The 21,280-nt window shown below is 61.5% G+C and overlaps 1 protein-coding gene across 3 annotated transcripts in view; it reads left to right on the top strand.

Moving 5' to 3' along the window:
• MRC2 (mannose receptor C-type 2) overlaps positions 1–20,277 on the top strand; it is a 48,771-nt gene extending 28,494 nt beyond the window's left edge. The window contains exons 4-30 of one of the 3 annotated variants that reach the window (XM_051825102.3): positions 77–241; positions 393–506; positions 932–1,075; positions 3,734–3,922; positions 4,026–4,180; positions 5,279–5,386; positions 6,035–6,150; positions 6,891–7,039; positions 7,390–7,607; positions 8,789–8,931; positions 10,218–10,320; positions 10,440–10,578; positions 10,688–10,723; positions 10,951–11,111; positions 11,217–11,284; positions 11,869–11,969; positions 12,387–12,529; positions 16,198–16,312; positions 16,426–16,589; positions 16,762–16,870; positions 17,171–17,409; positions 17,511–17,679; positions 17,785–17,934; positions 18,062–18,181; positions 18,330–18,509; positions 18,820–18,846; positions 18,974–20,277. In XM_051825102.3, the coding sequence (XP_051681062.3) occupies positions 77–241; positions 393–506; positions 932–1,075; positions 3,734–3,922; positions 4,026–4,180; positions 5,279–5,386; positions 6,035–6,150; positions 6,891–7,039; positions 7,390–7,607; positions 8,789–8,931; positions 10,218–10,320; positions 10,440–10,578; positions 10,688–10,723; positions 10,951–11,111; positions 11,217–11,284; positions 11,869–11,969; positions 12,387–12,529; positions 16,198–16,312; positions 16,426–16,589; positions 16,762–16,870; positions 17,171–17,409; positions 17,511–17,679; positions 17,785–17,934; positions 18,062–18,181; positions 18,330–18,509; positions 18,820–18,846; positions 18,974–19,194 (3,746 nt within the window). In that variant the 3' untranslated portion in view covers positions 19,195–20,277. Of the gene's footprint in view, positions 1–76; positions 242–392; positions 507–931; positions 1,076–3,733; positions 3,923–4,025; positions 4,181–5,278; positions 5,387–6,034; positions 6,151–6,890; positions 7,040–7,389; positions 7,608–8,788; positions 8,932–10,217; positions 10,321–10,439; positions 10,579–10,687; positions 10,724–10,950; positions 11,112–11,216; positions 11,285–11,868; positions 11,970–12,250; positions 12,349–12,386; positions 12,530–16,197; positions 16,313–16,425; positions 16,590–16,761; positions 16,871–17,170; positions 17,410–17,510; positions 17,680–17,784; positions 17,935–18,061; positions 18,182–18,329; positions 18,510–18,819; positions 18,847–18,970 lie in introns of those variants that run through there. The other 2 variants (XM_051825101.3, XM_089316850.1) reach the window with 2 other exon arrangements.
• The last annotated feature ends 1,003 nt before the right edge of the window (positions 20,278–21,280 follow it).

Raw genomic sequence — 21,280 nt, 5'->3', positions numbered from 1 at the left:
GCTGGGGACTTCCTGGCGGGTGGGCCCTGAAGGAGCAAGCTGGCCGAGGACAAGTGTCCCACTGCCCTGGTGACAGGTAACGACTGCGAGACCTTCTGGGACAAGGACCAGCTGACCGACAGCTGCTACCAGTTTAACTTCCAGTCCACGCTGTCATGGCGGGAGGCCTGGGCCAGTTGCGAGCAGCAGGGGGCGGACCTGCTGAGCATCACGGAGATCCACGAGCAGACCTACATCAATGGTGAGCCGGGCAGCTGCCCCGGGGTCGGGCTGGGTGGCCGTCGGGACCCTGAGGCCCGCGCCCGCCTGGGGTTAAGGATGCTGGAATAGGGGTGGGGCTCTGGAGGCTAAGGCTGGGGCATCTCCCTTCTCCTCCCCGCTCCTGCTCTCAGGGCTCCTCACCGGGTACAGCTCCACGCTGTGGATTGGCCTGAACGACTTGGACACCAGTGGCGGCTGGCAGTGGTCAGACAACTCACCTCTCAAGTACCTCAACTGGGAGAGCGGTGAGGCGCCGTCTGGGGCGCAGGGTGGCCTGGGGGACCCCCAAGCACTCAGGCTACTGCAGGAGAGCAGGTGGGAGGCACGGATTTTCACCCCAGCTGGCCTGGGCCCCCAGCCCCTGCAGTGCCTTGCTGTGAACTGGGAACTCACAGAGGGGCTCGGACCCGGGACCCAGGGCTCAGGGTCTGGGCTGGATCTCAGCCTCCGCTCTTTCCTTTGAGCAGTGTCCAGCAGACCTAGAAGTGGAGCCGGTAAGGCCAGGGCCAGTACTGGAGGAGGGTCAGGGCTCTGTGGGCCCAGGTCAGGAGGCAGTGAGGACCCCGCGGTGGAGGCCGAGGGAGGCAGGGCTTCCGCGGGAGCAGAGAACGCCCAGGGGGTCTGTGGAGGCTCCGGGGGCCACGGTGAGCGCTTCTCTGCCCGCCCCCAGATCAGCCCGACAACCCGAGCGAGGAGAACTGTGGTGTGATCCGCACCGAGTCCTCGGGCGGCTGGCAGAACCGCGACTGCAGCATCGCGCTGCCCTACGTGTGCAAGAAGAAGCCGAATGCCACAGCCGAGCCCAGCCTGCCAGGTGAGCCCCCACTGGGGGAGCTGGGGCCTGGGCCGCAGGGGGAGCCACTCCAGGGCCATGGCCACTTGCTACCTGCCCCGCCCAAAGTGACTGAGCCTCTGTGTTCATTGTTCAGACTGGAGCATGCCCTGCCGAGGCAACAGCTCAACACACAGCCAGGGTGGCCGGAGTTCCGGGTCAGAGCCCGGGGAGGAGACTGCCCACGCTTGAGAGTGCCAGGGAGGGTTTCTGGAAGTGGCATTTGACTCACTTTGTATTGGGTATTGAAGTGATTTACAGCATACAGGAGGATGTGTGTGGCTTACATGGAACTGCTGCACTATCTTTTTAAATTGTTTAAGTTATTCTATTTATGCCAAACAACTATCTTTTTTTAAAATATTTATTTATTTATTTGAAAGGCAGAGTTACAAAGAGGCAGAGGCCAAGAAAGAGAGAGAGAGAGAGGTGTCTTCTATCTGCTGGTTCACTCCCCAGACGGCCGCAACAGCTGGAGCTGTACTGATCCAAATCCAGGAGCCAGGAGCTTCTCCCGGGTCTCCCATGTGGGTGCAGGGGCCCAAGGACTCGGGCCATCTCTTCTACTGCTTTCCCAGGCCATAGCAGAGAGCTGGATCGGAAGTGGAGCAGCCGGGACCTGAACTGGTGCCCATGTGGGATGCCACACTGCAGGTGGCAGCTTTACCCCATCTGCCACAGTGCCGGCCCCACTGCTACACTAGTTTATATACAGGGCTTGAGCATACACAGATGTTGATATTCAAAGGAGCTCCTGCAGCAGATCCCCCTGGGACACCAAGTCCCGGCCGTGTTAGTCCCCAGACCAGCAGCACAGCGTCCCCAGGGGCACCACGGGGTGGAGATGCCCTCGTCCCACATCATTCCCAGCCTGGGTTCCATTCCCAGCTCTGGCTGCTGGCTCCAGCCCCCTGCCAGGGCAGATAGCCACTGCCTGAGTCCAACTGGGGGGCAGCGGTTATGTCCCAAGTAACTGGGTTCCTGCTGCCCCTGTGGGAGACCCGGATTGAAATCCCAGCTCCTGGCTTGGACCCGGACTCAGCCTTGACCTCTGAGACCATCTGAGGGGTGAGCTAGTGAACAGGAGCGTGCCCTCTCTCTTTCTCTCACTGTCTCTCTGCCTTTGAACTAATAGTAATATGAAACATGCAGACTGCCAGGCCCCGCCCCAGATTAATTGAGTCAAAGCTTGCATTTTAAAAGATTCCCAGATGATTCATGCCAGGCACAGTTTGAGAGGCCCTGGCTTATGGCCACGGTGGTGGGAAGAGTTCAGAAAGGCAGGTTACAGCCAGTCCCTGGAGGGTCTTGGCTGCTGGACCAAGTGTGAGCGGGCCCACCCGTGTGCTGGAGGAGCTACACAGTATCCAGGTAGCCATGGGGGTGAGAAAGAGGGATTTTCACAAGGAAACACGACAAATCCAGGAGACTCCACAAGCCCACAGCCAGTATGAGCAACACTTCAGCTCCCGACGACTAAAACCTTGCGGGAGGCCGCTGCTCCCCGCCCGCCCCCTGCCCCGCAGTCCTGGGGCCGCTGCGGCCGCCATCCAGGGCCTCCACCTGCAGCGAGAGGGAGCCTGGGGCAGGCAGCAACGCCGGCCCGCAGTCCGCAGGTCTTCCCGGTGCGGCCCCGCGCGGACTGCGGGCCTCGCAGGCTCCCTGCCCCTCCCACCACGGCAGTATCCCTGCGTGGCCCTGGGAGCAGGGCGGGGTCTGCCTGCCGGGGCCCATCACGGAGGGCAAGTCCTGTCCACAGCAGGCGCCGTCGGGGCCGCAAGCCTCCGCATCTCCTGAGCGCGCGGCCTCGCGCCTCTACAGTCGCTTGAATTTGCTCGGTTCCGGGCGGCAGCCTCGGGTCTTAGCGGGGACTGGCAGCTCCCGAGCCTAGGAGCGAGGCCACTCGGGCTCTCCGCCCGCCCGCCTTGCCATGTCTCCGGGAGAGGCAGCGGCCAGCATGGAGCAGATCCCAGATCCCAGCGTGGGGCGATGCTGTGAGCGGGCTCACGCTTGCCCGCCCGGCCCCGCCGCGTCCTGCCCGAGCCTGTCGCGGTGGGTGGTTTCGGGGAGTCTTGTTTTCTCTTGCCAAGACCTGAGCGAGGGCTTGCTCATCTCAGCTGCCCTCGGACCCCGACCTGAAATGCAAGGAGGGAGGGCCTGGCGCGGGTGGGCTTGGCCCTGGGCTGCAGGGAGAGGAACTTGGGGTGGGGGCAGGAGCCAGAGGAGGAATCCCAGGCAGCGGGTGCAGGCCATCTGCAGAGTCTCTGGGTTCCCCATGACTCCTGTAGCCCACCCACCACGACCTCAGACTCCCGGGGGCCTGTTTCCCCACTCCCCTCACCCAGGACTGTGCAGGCCAGGACAGAGCGAGCACTCTGAGAGAATAATGGTGGCTGGGGGCGGAATCTGAATCTCAGCTGGAAGCCCTGTGGTAGAGGAGACGCCGGAGCAGGCTGGGCCCAGCTGCCTGCCCGCCTGTTCTGAGCGCCCCAGGCTGACTGGTCCTGGGTCCTGGGAGGAAGCCGAGTTCTGCCTTTTCAGCGTCTGGTGGGCGGGCAGATGCGGGGCAGGCGTGGGAGCCCCGCCTGCGCGGACCCCGGGTGGGCGGAGTCTCTGAGCAGCATCCCTGGGTCTCCGCAGAGAGGTGGGCCAACGTGAAGGTGGAGTGCGAGCCCAGCTGGCAGCCCTTCCAGGGCCACTGCTATCGCCTGCAGGCCGAGAAGCGCAGCTGGCAGGAGTCCAAGAAGGCGTGCCTGCGGAGCGGGGGCGACCTGCTCAGCATCCACAGCATGGCCGAGCTGGAGTTCATCACCAAGCAGATCAAGCAAGGCGAGGCACTGCCCATCCTCACCTCCCCGCCGCCCCGGCCCTCCCGCCCCGCCCTTCCTCCTCCTCATCGTCTTGTCTCCCCTCCCCTCCTGCTGCACCCCAGAGGTGGAGGAGCTGTGGATCGGCCTCAATGACCTGAAGCTGCAGATGAATTTTGAGTGGTCGGATGGGAGCCTTGTGAGCTTCACCCACTGGCACCCTTTCGAGCCCAACAACTTCCGCGACAGTCTGGAGGACTGTGTCACCATCTGGGGGCCGGTGAGAATCCCCTCTCCCTGTATCCTGCAGTCTGTAGCTGTAGTCCCCCTGCCCCCCCCCTCCCCGCATTGTCCTCTCAGCAGTACCCCGCTCCCCACGGACCAACCCTTCCCCTCCACGAGGGGGGAATGCCAGGATTTGAATCCCATCAGGACCCCCCCCCCCCAAGCTGAGTCACCTTGGCAGTTCCTAGATGAGGGTGGGGAGGATTAAAGGATTAAAGGAGTTAATGCCCAGGCCTCCTGCCTGGCCCGCCCTTGGCCTCTCGCCAGCTGCCCTTCCCGGCCAGCAGGTGGCACCCGAGCCCACATCACGGGAGATGCTCCTCCAGCATCTTCCAGCTCCCGCTCTGGGACCCTACCAGGCCAGGCTCCAGTCTTAACAAGTTATGTGGTTGTGACTGCGCCGTGGTGTCGGTGTAGACTCAGGGTGGGCAGGCGAAGGATTGGATGCAGGTTTCAAGCAGAAATAAGAGGCCCTATGGAAAGGGACAAAGCCATAGGACCAGACCGCCCATCCCTGCTGTCAGATGCTGCACACCTGCCAGGGACTGGAGGGGCAGAGCCGTATGCCTTAGGGGATGCTATTTAAAAATGCTAAGCCAGTTATATACTGAGTGTCTGCTACATGGCAGGCATTTCCCTGGGTGCTGGTTACACACATGCTTCTGCCCTTGAGATGGAGCTTAAGGACAAACATGCTGCCGCCTGGGCTAGGCTGTTAGTAGGGGCCTCTTCAGCTGAGATTCGGGGCTGCGCACCCCAGCCTCTGCCCACCCTGGCTCCACAGGTGCCCGTTGGATCCCTTGGGAATCCCACCCACCTATCTTGCCATCAGTTGCTATAATAATCTTAGCCAGTTTGGTTTTGATGTTTATAAAATGCTTTATAAATAACAAAAAATATAAAATCATATAATGATTATATGTGTGTGTGTGTGTGTGTATATATATATATATATATATGTAGTTTAAAGGAACTTATTTTCCCATTAGACAGTGCCTGGTAGGCTGTCAGGGACACAGAAGCAGACTCAGAGGCAGGTTTGGGCGATTGAGAGGGAGGGAGGCTGAGATGCTCCCTGGCCCTGTGTCCCTAGGAAGGCCGCTGGAATGACAGTCCCTGTAACCAGTCCTTGCCATCCATCTGCAAGAAGGCAGGCCAGCTGAGCCAGGGGGCTGCTGACGAGGACCACGGCTGCCGCCAGGTGAGGCCTCTCAGGGAGCCGCCTGGGTGGGCCGGCCAGAGGGCTGGGGGTGTGGGATGGGTGTGGATGGAATCCTGCAGCCTTGCCCTCCCCTGCTGTGCTGGGCTCTGGAAGGAATGGTGCCACCAGAGGAAGCAGCCCTCACACCCTGAGGCCCCGTGGTGGGGGCCACTTCCCAGAGGCAGCAGAGAGACAGGAGGTGGGGTGGCCCAGAGCAGCAGAGCAGAGGCTGCCGTGGGAGGTGTGGCTCCGGCCCCCAGCCCTGTCTGCCCCTCCTTGGCTGGCTCACACCAGGCTGGGGTCTGGTACGCGGTGCCTGAGTGTCTCGGCAGGCTGACCCATCCCCTCGTGCTCCCACTTTTCCACGGCGCTGAGGACCAGCCCGACCCCTCTGCCCTCTGGCATCTCACCCCAGCTCTTCCGCTCTGGGTTCCGGCTGACCGGGACTGGCAGGCTCACTTGGCGGGCGCAGGAGCCACCCTGTGAGCCATGCCCACACCCCAGTGTGACCACTGTAGTAGGGGAGGGGGAGTGACAGGGAGTACAGCCCTCTGTCCCTCCCGCGTCCCGCCCGTTGCCCCACGACTCAGGAGCTCGGGCCAGAGTGGTCCTCCTCACTGATGTTGTTCCGCCCACTCTCCGAGCCAGGGTTGGACATGGCACAGCCCCTCCTGCTACTGGCTGGGAGAGGACCAAGTGACCTACAGCGAGGCCCGGCGCCTATGCACCGACCACGGCTCCCAGCTGGTCACCATCACCAACAGGTAACTGCCCTGAGCGCCCCTGCCCAGGGGCTGGGGTCCTCTGAGCCTCAACAGGCTCCAGGACTTTTATTATTATTATTATAACTATTATTATTATTACATCACTTATTTGAGAGGTAGAGTTACAGACAGAGGGAGAAACAGAGAGAATGGTCTTGCATCTGCTGATTTACTCCCCAAATGTCCGCAAGGGCTGGAGCTGCACCAATATGAAGCCAGGAGCCAGGAGCTTCTTCCAAGTCTCCCACGCAGGTGCAGGGGCCCAAGGACTTGGGCCATCTTCTACTGCTTTCCCAGGCCACAGCAGAGAGCTGGATTGGAAGAAGAGCAGCGGGATTTGAACCGGTGCCCATATGGGATGCAGGCACTGTAGGCAGAGGCTTAGCCCACTGCACCACAGCACCAGCCCCTCGAGGGCTTTTAAAAGATCTTATTGCCAAATGACTCTCATTTCTGTAGTGCCCCGGTGTGGGGCGGGGCCAGGGTAGGTTTAGTGCAGGCTTTGGGAAAGACAAACCTTGGCTGGGTCAGATTTTCTCTGACTTCTTCCCAGCAAGGCTGCGGTATGGACAGTAGATGGGGGAGCTGGGTTGCTCCGTGAGTCAGCAGCAGGGCCCTCGGGGGTCCCCACTTTCCTGAGCGAGTTACTGCTCCCGGGCATGGCATTTGGTGTGTGGCCAGGGCATGCTGGGTGAGGGATGCGCTCCCGGCCCTGACCAGCCGTCTCCCGTCTCTCGAAGGTTCGAGCAGGCCTTCGTCAGTAGCCTCATCTACAACTGGGAGGGCGAGTACTTCTGGACGGCCCTGCAGGACCTCAATGGGACTGGCTCCTTCTGCTGGCTCAGCGGGGACGAGGTCATGTACACCCACTGGAACCGCGACCAGCCCGGTGAGCCCCTCCCACGGCCCATGGATGCCCCCCCCCGCCTCCACTGGCCTTGGTGCAGCTGGGCGGCCACGGCGGCTCCCCTGTCCGCTGCCCGTGTGCACAGCGAGGCCCGGTGCCTGGGAGCTGCTGTTTACCAGCTGAGCGGCCTCTGCAGGTGCAGACAACAGGGAGTAACTTGCCTGAGATCCCACAGTGTGTAAACACAGAGCTGGGGCTGTGCCTCCGATCCCTTCTGCCCCGTGGGCTGGACCCCACGAAGGGCATCCTGCAGAGACGGGGAGCTGGTTCCTGTTGGGGCTGCAGGGATGTGAGCCCCCCTCGGCCTGAGGGTGACCCTCTGTCTCCTTCAGGTTTCAGCCGTGGGGGCTGCGTGGCCCTGGCCACAGGCAGCGCCATGGGACTGTGGGAGGTGAAGAACTGTACTTCGTTCCGAGCTCGCTACATCTGCCGGCAGAGTCTGGGCACACCAGTGACGCCAGAGCTGCCGGGGCCAGACCCCACGCCCAGCCTCACCGCTTCCTGCCCCCAGAGCTGGGCCTCAGACCCCAAACTCCGGCACTGCTATAAGGTAGGGCAGCCTGCTGGCATGGGAGGGAGCCTGGGGCGGACAAGGACAGGCTGCCGGGGACCTCAGGGGACAGCCACCATCCAGACAGCACCCAGACTGCACACAGGGCTGGGTTCGGGTGGGATCGGAGGCCCGGCACATAGTAGCTGTTCAATAAACATCTCAGGAATTCAAGGAAACCGAGATCTCTGGTTCCAGAGGTTCCCAGATGTTGGGGCCAGCCTGGCTCTTCTGTTTGTTTGTTTTTAAGTTTGATTTATGTGTTTGAAAGGCAGAGTGAGAGAGCAGGAGAAAGGACAAGAGGAAAGAACGCCATCAGCCACACCTACTGGTTCTCTCCCCCAAATGCCTGCCAGAGCTCGGTCTGGGCCAGGCTGAAGCCAGGAGCCCAGAAATCCATCCAGGTCTCCCACATGGGTGGCAGGAACCCAAGGACTTGGGCCGTCGTTTGCTGCTGCCCGGGCACTGAAGCAGGGAGCTGGATTGGAAGCATGGGGTAGCTGGGCCTGGAATTGGGCCCTCCCACACGGGATGAGACCGTTTCATGCTGTGGCTTAACCCGCTTCACCACAGTGCCCGTCCCGGCCTGGCTGTTCGTCAGGCTCAGCCTGGGGCCACTGACGTTGACGTCCCATATCAAAATGCTTTGTGAGTCCCAGCTGCTCCACTTCCAACCCAGCTCTCTGCTAATGCACCTGGGAAGGCAGCAGAAGATGACCCAAGTACTTGGGCCCCGGCCACCCATGTGGGAAACCAGAATAGAGTTTCTGGCTCCTGGTTTTGGCCTGGCCCAGCCCTGGCTGTCGTGGTCATTTGGGGAATGAACCAGCAGATGGAAGCTTTCTCTCTGTGTGTCGCTCTGCCTCTTAATGAAGAAATTAATTAATCATCAATAAAGAAATCACTAAGCATTAAAAAAAAATTGCATAGCTAAAATAAACTCATTTAGACCAGCACTGGGGAGGCTTGCATCCTGCGAGGTTTGGGAGTTCCCAAGGGAGTCCAGGGCCATTATTACGTGCAGAGGTGGAAGTTCAGCGGTGGGGGGGGGGGTGCCTTCTGCTGCGGCTCTGCTGGGGTTACAGCCCAGGTCTCCCCATCACTGTCAAGGGGAGCGCAGCAGGGGCCCTGGGGAGGTGGCCAGAGGGGACAGCCTAGACAGCTGGACTGTGCTGCTGCAGGTGTTCAGCTCAGAGCGGCTGCAGGACAAGAAGAGCTGGATCCAGGCCCAGAGGGCCTGCCAGGAGTTGGGAGCCCAGCTGCTAAGCCTGGCCAGCTATGAGGAGGAGCACTTTGTGGCCAACATGCTTAACAAGATCTTCGGGTACTGAGCCTGGGATGGGGCTGTCTGCACATGTGTGCGAGCACGCGTGGGGCGGCCGGCGGGTGCTTGGTTCTGCTGAACATGGGGCAGGGGGCGGGCGGAGTGAAGGTGACTTCAGAGAGGCCTGTCTGAGGGCTTGGGGTGGCCTGGTGCCAGGACCATCCTGTCCCCGTCCGTAGCCACGGTGGTCCAGAGCCTGGGGAGAACGCGCTGGAGTGATGCACTCAGGTGCAGGAGACCGTGTGGCTCACCAGCACTGCCCCCCACCCCCACAGCGAGACTGTGGCTCACCAGCATGCCCCACCCCCACCCCCACCGCGAGACTGTGTGGTGAGCCAGCACCCCCACACCTCCACAGTGAGACTTTGTGGCTCACCAATACCCCACCCCCACCCCCACAGTGAGACCATGTGGCTCACCAGCACCCCACCCCCACCCCCACAACGAGACCGTGTGGCTCACCAGCACTCCCCACCCCCACAGCAAGACCGTATGGTTCACCAGCACCCCACCCCCACCCCCACAGCAAGACTGTATGGTTCACCAGCACCCCACCCCCACCCCCACAGCGAGACCGTGTGGCTCACCAGCATGCCCCACCCCCCAGCCCTTTAGAGAAGTGACTGCCTCCTCCTCCACTGCAAACCTTCCACTGGCTGCTCCAAGACCACCCTGGGTCTCCCTCACCCACACCCTCCCATAAACCCCCGCTCCTGAGCGGCAGAGGAGAAAGGCTGCAACTGCCTTTGCCCACGCCATGGCCGTCCGTGGCACGCAGAATCCCTTAGCCTTGGGGAAATCCGGGTGGCTGCAGGCTCCCTGAGATCTTAGTTCCAGGGAAATCTCCCAGCAAGCTCAAGATCCCACTGTTTGATCAGAGTTCCTGCAGCTCAGCTCAGGGGCCTCCCTTCTCCCCACATCCGGCCCACACTGGGAGAAGTGGCCATGGACTCTTGAGAGTGGACAGAGGTCAGGTTATCAGACCAAGGTCACAGGATTTGCCCTTCCTAAACTCCCCGGGGGGGACATCAGCCCCCAGGGGCAGCCAAGGGAAGCGGGCCAAACCACCGCTCCTGGAGCTGGACCCCTAGCTAGCAGCCCCCAGGGCTCTCTGGGGGCAGAACTTAGAAAAGTGGCCCCACAGTGTGTGGGCCGCTCAGCGCGACACGCAGAGAGGCCTCGGGCCCTGGGGCCTGCCTAGGTCTCAGCGGAGGGGCAGGGGGTGCGTTGGGGACCCTGCCGCTCACGCCTGCCCTCTCTTCTGTCCCCGCCCCCGGGTGGTGAAGTGAATCAGAGCCCGAGATCCACGAGCAGCACCTGTTCTGGATGGGCCTGAACCGTCGTGACCCCGCTGCGGGTCAGAGCTGGCGCTGGAGCGACGGCCTCGGGGTGAGGGGGTCCGGAGGAGGTGGGTGGGGCCGGGGGCGGGGCTTCGCCGGGGCAGGCCCTTGGAGGCCGATGGAGGAGAGCGGTCCAGGTCCGGTGCCTCAGACCCTGCCTCCCTCCAGTTCTCTTACCACAACTTCGACCGGAGCCGGCACGACAACGACGACATCCGGGGCTGCGCGGTGCTGGACCTGGCCTCGCTGCAGTGGGTGGCCATGCAGTGCGAGACGCAGCTGGACTGGATCTGCAAGATCCCCAGAGGTCAGGCGGGGCGGCATGGCGGGCGGCGTGGCGGGCGGCGGGCGGCGGGGCCGGGGTCCGCGGAGCGTCTCCTCCCCCTGCAGCGACTCCGTCCACGTTGTCCCCGCAGGCGTCGACGTGCGGGAGCCCGACGTCAGCCCGCAAGGTGAGGCCCCCAGCTCACCCCGCGACCCCGGAGGCCCGGGCCGGGAAGGGGCGACAGCTCAGGAGCAGGGTCGAATGAGCCGAAGGTGCCCGCTGAGAGAAAGGGGACTGGGTGGGCTTGGCTCAGGGCACCCACAACGGGAGCCCGACAGGGGCCCTGCCCGCCCGGGCCTGTGCCTCCGCCGCCGGGGTCCGGCCGGGGCTCCCACACGACGCGCTGCTCCCCAGGCCGGCGGGAATGGCTGCGCTTCCAGGAGGCCGAGTACAAGTTCTTCGAGCATCACTCGGCGTGGGCGCAGGCGCAGCGCATCTGCACGTGGTTCCAGGCCGAGCTGGCCTCCGTGCACAGCCAGGCCGAGCTGGACTTCCTGGGGCACAACCTGCAGAAGGTGGGAACCTCGAGGGTGCAGGGGGCCGCAGGCTGGGAGAGGGCAGGTGCGGAATGGGCGGCCAGGGGACTGCGCAACCTCACCTGCCCGCCCTGCTTCCCCCAGTTCTCCCGGGGCCAGGAGCAGCATTGGTGGATAGGCCTGCACACCTCGGAGAGTGATGGGCGCTTCAGGTAGGAGCCCTGTCGCCGCAGGTGTGGGAGCAGGCCAGCCCGGGCTCAGAGGCTGCGTCTGAATCCCGCTCTGCCCCTTGCTGGCTTGTGCACTGAAACAAGTGATTGACCTTTCCGGGCCTGGATTTTCTCACCTGAAGGTGGGAGGGAGGAGGCTGTCTGCTAGGACGGGTGAGGGTTAGCAGTGCAGTCCTGGGCGCAGCCCCCGGCACATGGCAGGTGTGGTGTAATGGCAGCTCCTGTGTGTCCGTGTTCAGTGTGGCCAGTAAGGTGGGCCCTGCGTGTGGGCCCCAAGGGCAGCCCCCAGCAGTGCCCGCTGCACGGTGGTCTTGGGCAGGAAGGACCAGGAGCTCAGGGAGATCTGAGCACATCTTTGCTCTCAACGCCTGCTTAAGGCTTCTCGGGCATAGAGAAATGAGGGCCTGGGGACAGGCGGGGCTTAACTGAAGGCTCTGGGCCCTTGGGGACCCCTCCTCTGTGAGCTCAGCAGCTCCTCAGCCCCCGAGCCCCTGCCTTTGGGCCCCTCCCTGCCCCTTTGCCTGCTACACACAGAGGAGTCGAGCCAGGGCTCGGTGCCGTTGCAGATGGACGGATGGTTCCGTTATAAACTTCATCTCCTGGGCTCCTGGCAAACCTCGGCCTGTCGGCAAAGACAAGAAGTGCGTGTACATGACAGCCAGCCGAGGTGAGGGCCCTTTGGGGGCGGAGGAGGCACAGGCACATGGAGAGGGCTGATTTGGGTGGCAGTTAGGTGACCCTGGGCAGGACCACCAGTCTCTTCTCATTCTCTTGGTTTCCACAACCCAAGAAGGGCCAGACCCGGAGAGGGGTGGGCTTGGCCCCATGGGCCCTGAGCCCAGCACGGCCTCCTTGAGGCTGAGTATTGCCAGCCCTGGCCTGGCCTGGCCTGGCCTGCCCTGCTCCGGGGTGACCGCCTCCCCTCCCCTTCGTCACCATGCCTGCCAGGATCTGCATTAGCAGAAAGCTGGAATCAGGAGCTGGAGGTGGGTATTGAACTCAGGTACTCTGGCGGGGGCGGGGCGGCCTAACTGCACCCTCCCCTCCAGCCCAAACACCGGGCCTTCCTCTCTCCTTTCCACAGAAGACTGGGGGGACCAGAGGTGCCTGACAGCCTTGCCCTACGTCTGCAAGCGCAGTAACAGCACCAGAGAGACGCAGCTCCCAGACCTGCCTCCCGCGGCTGTGGGGGGCTGCCCCTCTGGCTGGAACCAGTTCCTCAACAAGGTAGGAGGTGGGGCAGGGGCACCCAGGGGAGTGAGAGGAGAAAATGTGTCCGGGGGGGGCTGAAGCTGGGGAGTCCTAGCCATCTGGCAGCGCCAAATCATGGTGTCTTGCCGGAACCCGCCAGTCTTTGACACGGCCCCAGTGCCAGGGCTGGACTTTGTAGAAAATGACTCAATGTGGTAGCTCCTTCTAATGCCCGGGAAGCAAGGTTGTCCCATTACCTTGGTGAGTTTCCAGTTTGAAATTCCAGTTAGTAAGACAGAACCTTGAGCAGGCATACCCAAACCGTGTGTGTGTGTGTACATTTTATTTATATGTCTGTGAATAAAACATTTATTTCCATACGAATGCGACTAATGTCATGCATAGTAAAATATGCACAAGAGCAAAACTATATAAAACACGAGCCAAAGATTTAAAATAATTTTTTAATTAAAAAATTTCTTTCTCACTGGTATGAAAATGTATTTTTGTGCTCAATCAAAAATGATCCATTTTAATAAGAGCAATGGGATCGCACATTCTCCATTATTTTAAAAAATCTTGGTCTGACACTTGTGATTTGTGAGTCATAGATCTTACAACTTCAAATGGTTCCAAAATGTGCGTAGCATGCACACGGGAAAGATCTTTTGCAAACCCACACCCATCAAAGTGAAGCGAGTGTGTCTGTCACTGGCTGAGCTTTCTAAACCCCTCTTCCCGGTTCCCAGCCCTTCCATCAATCAGACAAAGATTTTTGTTTCAAAATTGGCAAGTAAATTTCTGTCTTCCCATCTGCCTTCTAAATTAATCAGAAGACCTGGTCAAGAGGGTTTTTTTTTTTTTCTTCTTAAGGTCTTTAGAAGATTTCAAAAAAATAACATTTAGCAAATCCTCTTCCCCAGTGTTTGTGCAGATAGGAAAGTTTGGGGTAAAATCACCCAGGACAGATGCATGTCTAACCTTGTTTTCAAAGTGCTCCTTGCGTAGCGCTTCTTCCCAAAGTGGCTCCTTTTACATCCAGGGGCTCATGTCGGAGGCCTGATTGCTTTCACCCAGAAGCTGACAAAGAGCTTATACCAAAAAGAGAAGGTGGACATTTTTCCCTGTGTGCCATGGCTTCTTGGCAGGACATTCTAAGACCACACAGCCCTATCATGGGGGTGGGGTTAGCTCCCGCTAGAGAACAGGAACCCGTAAGTCCTGGTCATCCTGGGAACGCCACCAGCCCCCCGTGTCATGGCCCCTCACCGCCCTCCTCAGAGCATTCAAGACAGTATTGGCACCTTTTCCAGTGAACAGACAGACAGAACTTTGGAAATACAGACAGGAAGAACACAACACTTGCCTGCACCCCCCACATCACCGCTGTTGGTGCTCTCACTCCACTGTCCATCTTACCCGTGCACTGGAGATCACAGTAAAGGCCACGGTCGTGACACCAGTGGCTCCTGCCCCATGGAAAAGCGCAGGATCCTCCCCTGAGCTGCTTCCCACGCTTTCAGTTTCCTGCAGTCAGCCATGATCTTGAAAACACCGAAAATCACTTTACACATTTTACACTGCCGGCCGTCCTCAGTCGCAAAATAGCAACCTTCCCGCCCTGTCCACCCTGGACGAGAATCATCCTTTGGTCCAGGGTGTCCCTGCTATTCCCCTGCGGCCCCTTAGTAGCTGTCTGGGTTATCAGAGGGACTTCTGTTCAGGTAGCCCTGCCTTTACGTCCTAACGGTCCCAGTGTGCGGGACTGGTGATGCCGGCAATTCTGTTGCAGTCTGTCGTTACAGGCGTTCTCCTTTATTATTAGTTGTGGTTGGTCTCTCATTATGTCCAACTGGTAAATTAACCTTCGACACAGTTGTAGGAAAAACTCACAGTGTACACAGGGGAGCTTGGAACTCACAGCCCATGGGTCGGGGGTACTGGTGTATGTGGGGCTGCTTGCCCCTTCCCTCCAGGGCCCCTGGCACCTGCCCTTCAGTTCTGGGCCCTCAGTCGCATCCCCATTCCATTTGGATGGAGGCAAAGGTACCTGGGGGTCTGCCTCTCCCACAGCTTTAGGCTCCTGCCTGGTGCACTTGACACAGAGGCCAGAGTGACTGTGGCCTGCGCTGATCACTCACTCCCTTTACCTGTTACTTCTTCTTCTCTTCCTCCTCCTTCTTCTTCTCCTTCCTTCTTCTTATTTTTTTTTTTAAAGACTTATTTGTTTAGTTGAAAGTCAGAGTCAACAGAGATAGAGAGAGAGGTCTTCCATCTGCTAATTCACTCCCCAGATGGCTGCAACAGCCAGAGCTGGGCCAAGCACTTGGGTCATCCTCTGCTGCTTTCCCAGGCGCATGAGCAGAGAGCTGGATCAGAAGTGGTGCAGCCAGGGCCCATATGGAATGCTGGCACCATTGGCAGCGGCTTAACCCGCTACCCCATAGCCCCTCACTGTTACTTCTTGCTGATCCTGGTGGGACCTTGTTGCTTTTCATTTTATGATTCATTCTGCTACTTGGCATGGCTCTGAACGTCTGTGAAATCAAATCTATGAACTTGATGACAACCCCCCCCCCAAAAAAAAACCCTTGTATTTTTTCTGGGTTTCCAATTTTCTGCCCTAAGCCTGCCATGTGCACTGGAACAGCTGGAACTGAGCTCATCATTAATAATGAAAGCTGGCCGGCACTGCGGCTCACTAAGCTAATCCTCCACCTTGTGGCGCCGGCACACCAGGTTCTAGTCCCGGTTGGGGTGCCGTATTCTGTCCCGGTTGCCCCTCTTCCAGGCCAGCTCTCTGCTGTGGCCAGGGAGTGCAGTGGAGGATGGCCCAAGTGCTTGGGCCCTGCACCCCATGGGAGACCAGGAGAAGCACCTGGCTCCTGCCACTGGATCAGCACGATGCGCCGGCCGCAGCGCACCGGCCGAGGCGGCCATTGGAGGGTGAACCAACAGCAAAAGGAAGACCTTTCTCCCTGTCTCTCTCTCACTGTCCACTCTGCCTGTCAAAAAAAAAAAAAAAAAATAGTGAAAGCTGTCACTGGTTGAACCTGCTGTCTGTCCTGCACCATTAATCCTTAAAATGACCCCAAACGATAGGCCTTTTTATTCCCAGTTTACAGAAGAATCCGTTGAGTTCATCAAGTTCAAGTGAGAGCTGGGATCTCACCCCCCGCTCCCACCCCCGTCTCTGGCTCCAAAGCTTCCTCCCACCCTGCCTCACCCATCACCTCCCCTCTGAGCAGAGTTGCTAACCAAGTCTGCAGGGGATCAAAGGCTTCCCACACAGGGTTCTTTTTAACCAAACAGAAGTTGAGCAAAGAGAAATACAAAGTGACAGCGCAGAAGCTGCTGCCTCCAGGGCCCTGCAGACATAAAGGGAAATGCGTCCACAGTCACAGATCTCAGACAATACTCGTCCCCTGCCCAGCCCACGTGCCGTTGGCAGAGGCCGTAGAACCTTGGTGGCCCAAAGAACCCTCCCGGTGACCTGAGGGTGGGCAGGTGTATGTGAATCTGCTGTGTAAGGTGGGGGGGAGGCTTTTCCCTGGACACCCAGATGCCCTGGTCCCAGCTGCTGTCCTCATGGTCCCCGAAGCCTCCCCAGGACCCGCTGCTGATGGATGCACCACGTGGTTTCTGGGTTCATGGGATGGGGGGTAGTATTGGGCTGGACATCACACCTCCCCCTGCCCCCTCAGTGTTTCCAGATCCAGGGCCAGGACCCCCAGGACCGGGTGAAGTGGTCGGAGGCACAGTTCTCCTGTGAGCAGCAGGAGGCCCAGCTGGTCACCATTGCGAACCCCTTAGAGCAAGGTAGGGCCCGCCCAAGGGGAGGACCTGGTAGTCTCAGATGCTGGGTGGCTGGAGCAGAGCGAGAGGGGGGCTGCCCTGTGTGTCACTCACCGGTGTCTTCCTGGGGACTACAGCATTCATCACTGCCAGCCTGCCCAATGTGACCTTTGACCTTTGGATTGGCCTCCATGCCTCGCAGAGGGACTTCCAGTGGGTGGAGCAGGAGCCACTGCTGTATTCCAACTGGGCTCCCGGAGAGCCCTCTGGCCCTAGCCCTGCTCCCAGTGGCAACAAGCCGGTGAGGACACCCCTCCCCTCCACAGCCCGCCCCCCGGCCTGTGGCGCTGCCTTGGCCCCTTGGGTCTCCCCTCTTCCAGCGTCTTTGCTCACCCAGCAGCCTTCTCAGGGCGGTGGCCTAAGGGGGTGGGGGGACAGCTGCTGGGGCTCCCCTGACAGCTCCTTCCCCCCAGACCAGCTGTGCGGTGGTCCTGCACAGCCCCTCAGCCCACTTCACTGGCCGCTGGGACGATCGGAGCTGCACGGAGGAGACGCACGGCTTCATCTGCCAGAAGGGCACAGGTGCGGGTCCCCAGGGCATTGGGCTGCTGCCCCGGGCCTGGACCCCAGGGGGACCCAGGGCCATCCCCAGCATGCTGGACCCGCTTGGAAGCAGAGGGGCAGAAAGACAAGGCGCCCATCAGCGAGCACTCAGGGGATCCCCAGAGGCTCGGGGGCTTCGGTGCTGGGCTGTGTGAAGGGTTGGCAGGCCCTGAGTTTCCCTAGCTGATGTTTGCCAGATACCGGTGTCCCCCAGCCTCATGCCTGGGAACAGGGAGAGGGAGGCAGAGCCTGGCCTGACGCCAGTCCCCTTCCCCATAGACCCCTCCCTGAGCCCATCCCCGGCAGCCACGCCCCCGGCGCCGGGCACGGAGCTCTCCTACCTCAACGGCACCTTCCGGCTGCTGCATAAGCCGCTGCGCTGGCAAGACGCCCTCCTGCTGTGTGAGAGCCACAACGCCAGCCTGGCCCACGTGCCCGACCCCTACACGCAGGCCTTCCTCACGCAGGCTGCCCGGGGGCTGCGCACGCCACTCTGGATCGGGCTGGCCAGTGAGGAGGTGGGCTTCTGCCACTGCCCCCAGCCCTGCCACGTCCCCTCCACCCTGGCGCGCGCCCTGACTTTTCCCTTCCCTCCCGCCCCGTGCCCTCGCGTGCCCAGGGCTCCCAGCGCTATTCCTGGGTCTCAGAGGAGCCGTTGAGCTACGTGAGCTGGCAAGACGGGGAGCCCCAGCAGCCAGGGGGCTGTGCCTACGTGGACCTGGACGGGGCCTGGCGCACCACCAGCTGTGACACCAAGCTGCAGGGGGCTGTGTGTGGGGTCAGCAGGGGTGAGTGCCGCCCGCTGGGGCCGAGGCATGGGCAGGGCGGAGGCGGTGTTGGGTGGGTGGGGGGGCGGGATGCTGGGCCACCTGCTCCATCCTGCGCCCCCACAGGGCCCCCTCCCTTCCGAAGAGTCAGCTACCAGGGCAGCTGTCCCCAGGGGCTGGCCGACTCAGCCTGGATTCCGTTCCGGGAGCACTGCTATTCCTTCCACATGGAGCTTCTGCTGGGCCACAAGGAGGCGCTGCAGCGCTGCCAGAGAGGTGGGTGAGGGTGGGGAAACACCCAGGTCCCACGCCGCGCGCGGCCCCGCAGTCCCTCGTGGGCCTTGGCAACCGACGCGCGCAAGGACGCGCGCGCATGGCCTGACGCGGGTCTCCCTGCCCGCAGCGGGTGGCGCAGTGCTGTCCATCCTGGATGAGATGGAGAATGTGTTTGTCTGGGAGCACCTGCAGAGCTCCGAGGGCCAGAGTCGCGGCGCCTGGCTGGGCATGAACTTCAACCCCAAAGGTGGGTGCCCCGCGCTGGGGCTCTGTGCCCCGAGCCTGGCCCCGGGCCCTGGCGAGGGAGGTGGAGGTGGGGGTGCTGCCCTCGCCCACCTGCTCCTGCCCCACCTGTCTCCCCTCCCCCACGCCCCTCAGTGCCTTCTTTCCGGTAGGGGGCACCCTGGTCTGGCAGGACAACACGGTGGTGAACTACTCGAACTGGGGGCCCCCCGGCCTGGGCCCCAGCATGCTGAGCCACAACAGCTGCTACTGGATCCAGAGCAGCAGCGGGCTGTGGCGCCCCGGCGCCTGCGCCAACGTCACCATGGGCGTCGTCTGCAAGCTGCCGCGCGGTGAGCCCCCCCCCCCCGACCAGGCAATGGGAAGAAGGGAGCGCCCGTGGCCCCGCCCCACCCTTGTGGCTTTGTGGCGGTGAGGAGGTACCGCCGGGGGCAAGCCCTGGCCACGTCACTCTGCAGCTCCATGGCCCAGAACGTCACTTAAACTCTGCGGCCTCGGTTTCCTGATATGTAGAATGGGAATACTGATGGTGCGTAGCTCATAGAGTGCTGGCGCCGACGCCATGAGAAGCTGAAGCGCCGATGCTCAGTTCATCATGGGTGCTGCGCCTGTCACTAACCGGCCCCTCCCTCTTGCCCACAGTGGGGGAGAGCAGCTTTTCCCCATCAGGTGAGTAGAGCTCCCCCCCCCCCCCCCGCCTTGGAGCCCGAGCCCTGCCCTCCCCCCGCTCCCCCCCCACCGGGAGGCAGGGCGGGCGGGGTCGCCAGCATGATGTCCCCTGCCCACTCTACAGCAGCCCTGCCGGAGAACCCCGCAGCCCTGGTGGTGGTGCTGATGGCCGTGCTGCTGCTCCTGGCCCTGCTGACCACCGCCCTCATCCTCTACCGCCGGCGACAGAGCATTGAGCGGGGGGCCTTCGAGGGTGCCCGCTACAGCCGCAGCAGCACCGGCCCAGGCGAGGCCACTGAGAAGAACATCCTGGTGTCCGACATGGAAATGAACGAGCAGCAAGACTAGAGCCAAGGGCATGGGCAGGGCGGGGGGCAGGAGGAAGGCTGGGGAGCCAGGCCCCCCGCCAGCACCAGGTCTGCTCGGGCTGTGGAGGGGGCCCTTGGGAGTGACTGCTGGGAGCCGGGGCTGGGGGTTCTGCCCTCCGTGAGGGCAGAGTGCACTGTGTTCCCCTGGGGTGGGGGCCGCCAGTCCTGTCGCCTGGCCTGTGCCCCAGGGTAACCAGAGGCAGGGTGGAAGGGGGAAGAGGGACTGCTGCTGCTCCCACCAGAGCCCCTCGCCCAGGCCTGTCGACCCTCACGCCCACCAGGACCCCCTTAGGTGCAGAGCCCACAGAAGTGCCCTGTCCCCTGGGTAGCTCCCTCTGTCGCTTCTCTCGTCCCACCCGGCGGGCTCAGCTCTGCACCCCTCCCCCTGCCCCTTTGCCCCCGACTCACCCAGCCTGCCCTCTGAGCCTGGGTCCTGGGGTTTGGGGCAGCCCTCCTGCTCTTAATGGGGGTCAGTTCAGGGGGCTGGGCACCCCACTCCTGTGCCTGCTGGGGAGGCTGTGGGGCACAGCAGGAGGGCCCTGGGTAGGTCAGGCCTGAGAACCAGGGCCCCAGTGTGGGGTCTGCTGGGCTGGGCGCAGGACTGGGGAGAGACACCCCAACCTCCCAAAGGAGAGAGGGCTGGGGTGTCACCTCCTGCCGGGCAGGGGAGGGCCGCGTCCCTGAAAGAGTCCCCTGTGGGGACAGAAGTAAGTTCCCTATCACGTCCAGCTCCTGGCTCTGGTTTGGAGAGAGGGGAGGGGCTTGCCTGCAACTGGGGGCCTGGGAGAAGCAGGTGCCCAGGGCCGGCTGCAGGTGTCACGCTCGGGTGAGGCTCAGAGGACTGCGCCTGCGCTCTGAGCGCCCCCCTTGGAGGTGGGGATCTTGGTGGGGGGTGGGAGGGAGTGTGCAGCCAGTCCTGGGGCCCCAGAATGGGACAATGTGAACACGGACTCCAAGACATGGTCCCTTTTGTGTAGTTCTTGATTTTTTTAAAATGTGCCATTATTTTGGAAAAAATGGAAAAAAGAAAAGCAAACAAATAAAACACCTGTAAGAGGCTTGAGAGAGAGGGTTCTGCTTGTCCTGTTGTGAGCCAGTTTCCTCACCTCCCTGCCATTTGCTTCTCCCTCTGGGCCCCCTGGGGGCACTCTCGCTTCTGTACCCTTTTAGGCCTGCTCTTCTTCCTCTTTGTTCCTGGGGAAGGTGGGTGACAAGGTGGGAGCCAGGCTGCCCGCTGCACGGGCAGCCCCGTGGGCCCAGGCGGCCATGCTTTCCTGGGAGTGGGAGAGGCCGGCCCGCCTGCACGGCGGCTGGAAGGGTCTTTGGGGGTTAAGCGAGATGATGGTGCAAAACACACAGTACAGTGCCTTTGGAGCCTGGGCAGCAGGCGCTCCGTGCCGTCAGCTGTTACTGGGATTTCCAGCCTGCGGCTCCCTGGCCAGCATTTGGGGTGCCTGTGCCCTCCCTGGGCGTCCACAGCATTGTCCTTCCAGGGCAGCCGCTGTACCTGCCTCTGACTGCTATGCAGTTCGTCTTTGTCCTTGGGGGAAGCACCTTAGCTCATTGGCTGTTCATTCAGAAGGTGCGGGACACAAGGCTGACTGTCATCATTGTGCTAAATGCCCAGAGGAGGACCAGCCCAGGGCATGGGTGCAGCCGTCCTGGTTTCTGCTTCGTGGTAGAGGAGCCCCCACCCCGGAGGCCAGGAGCAGGACGAAGGGGGACGTGGAGGGGCGAGGTGGGGGGAGGGCTGGTGGCAGGGTGCCCAAGGCCCAGATGGCCCGGCTGGGTTTGGACGTTTTATGTGCAGTGGGAGTGGCAAAGCAGCCTGGCCGGGGGTGTGGGCGTCACCGCGGGCGGGGAGCGGGAGGGAAAGCAGGGAGGCTGACGAGGACGCTCTGCCTGCCCGGAGCACCAGGTTGGTTTGCGTCGGGCCAGCAGCAGTGGCCGGGTTCAAGGAGCCGCTGGGGCTGCTGCCCGCTCTTGATTTCCATATAGTTCCCCCTTTCTGAGCAGCCAGCTGCAGCCACGTGGTTCATAACCAAAGGCCAGGAGCAGGCAGGGCA

The sequence above is a fragment of the Oryctolagus cuniculus genome, chromosome 17 (assembly GCF_051225735.1).
Source record: "Oryctolagus cuniculus isolate XC-2025 breed Fujian yellow rabbit chromosome 17, ASM5122573v1, whole genome shotgun sequence".
Lineage (NCBI taxonomy): Eukaryota > Metazoa > Chordata > Mammalia > Lagomorpha > Leporidae > Oryctolagus > Oryctolagus cuniculus.
The sequence above is the reverse complement of the archived record's forward strand: the minus strand, read 5'-3'. Positions and strand labels throughout refer to the sequence as shown.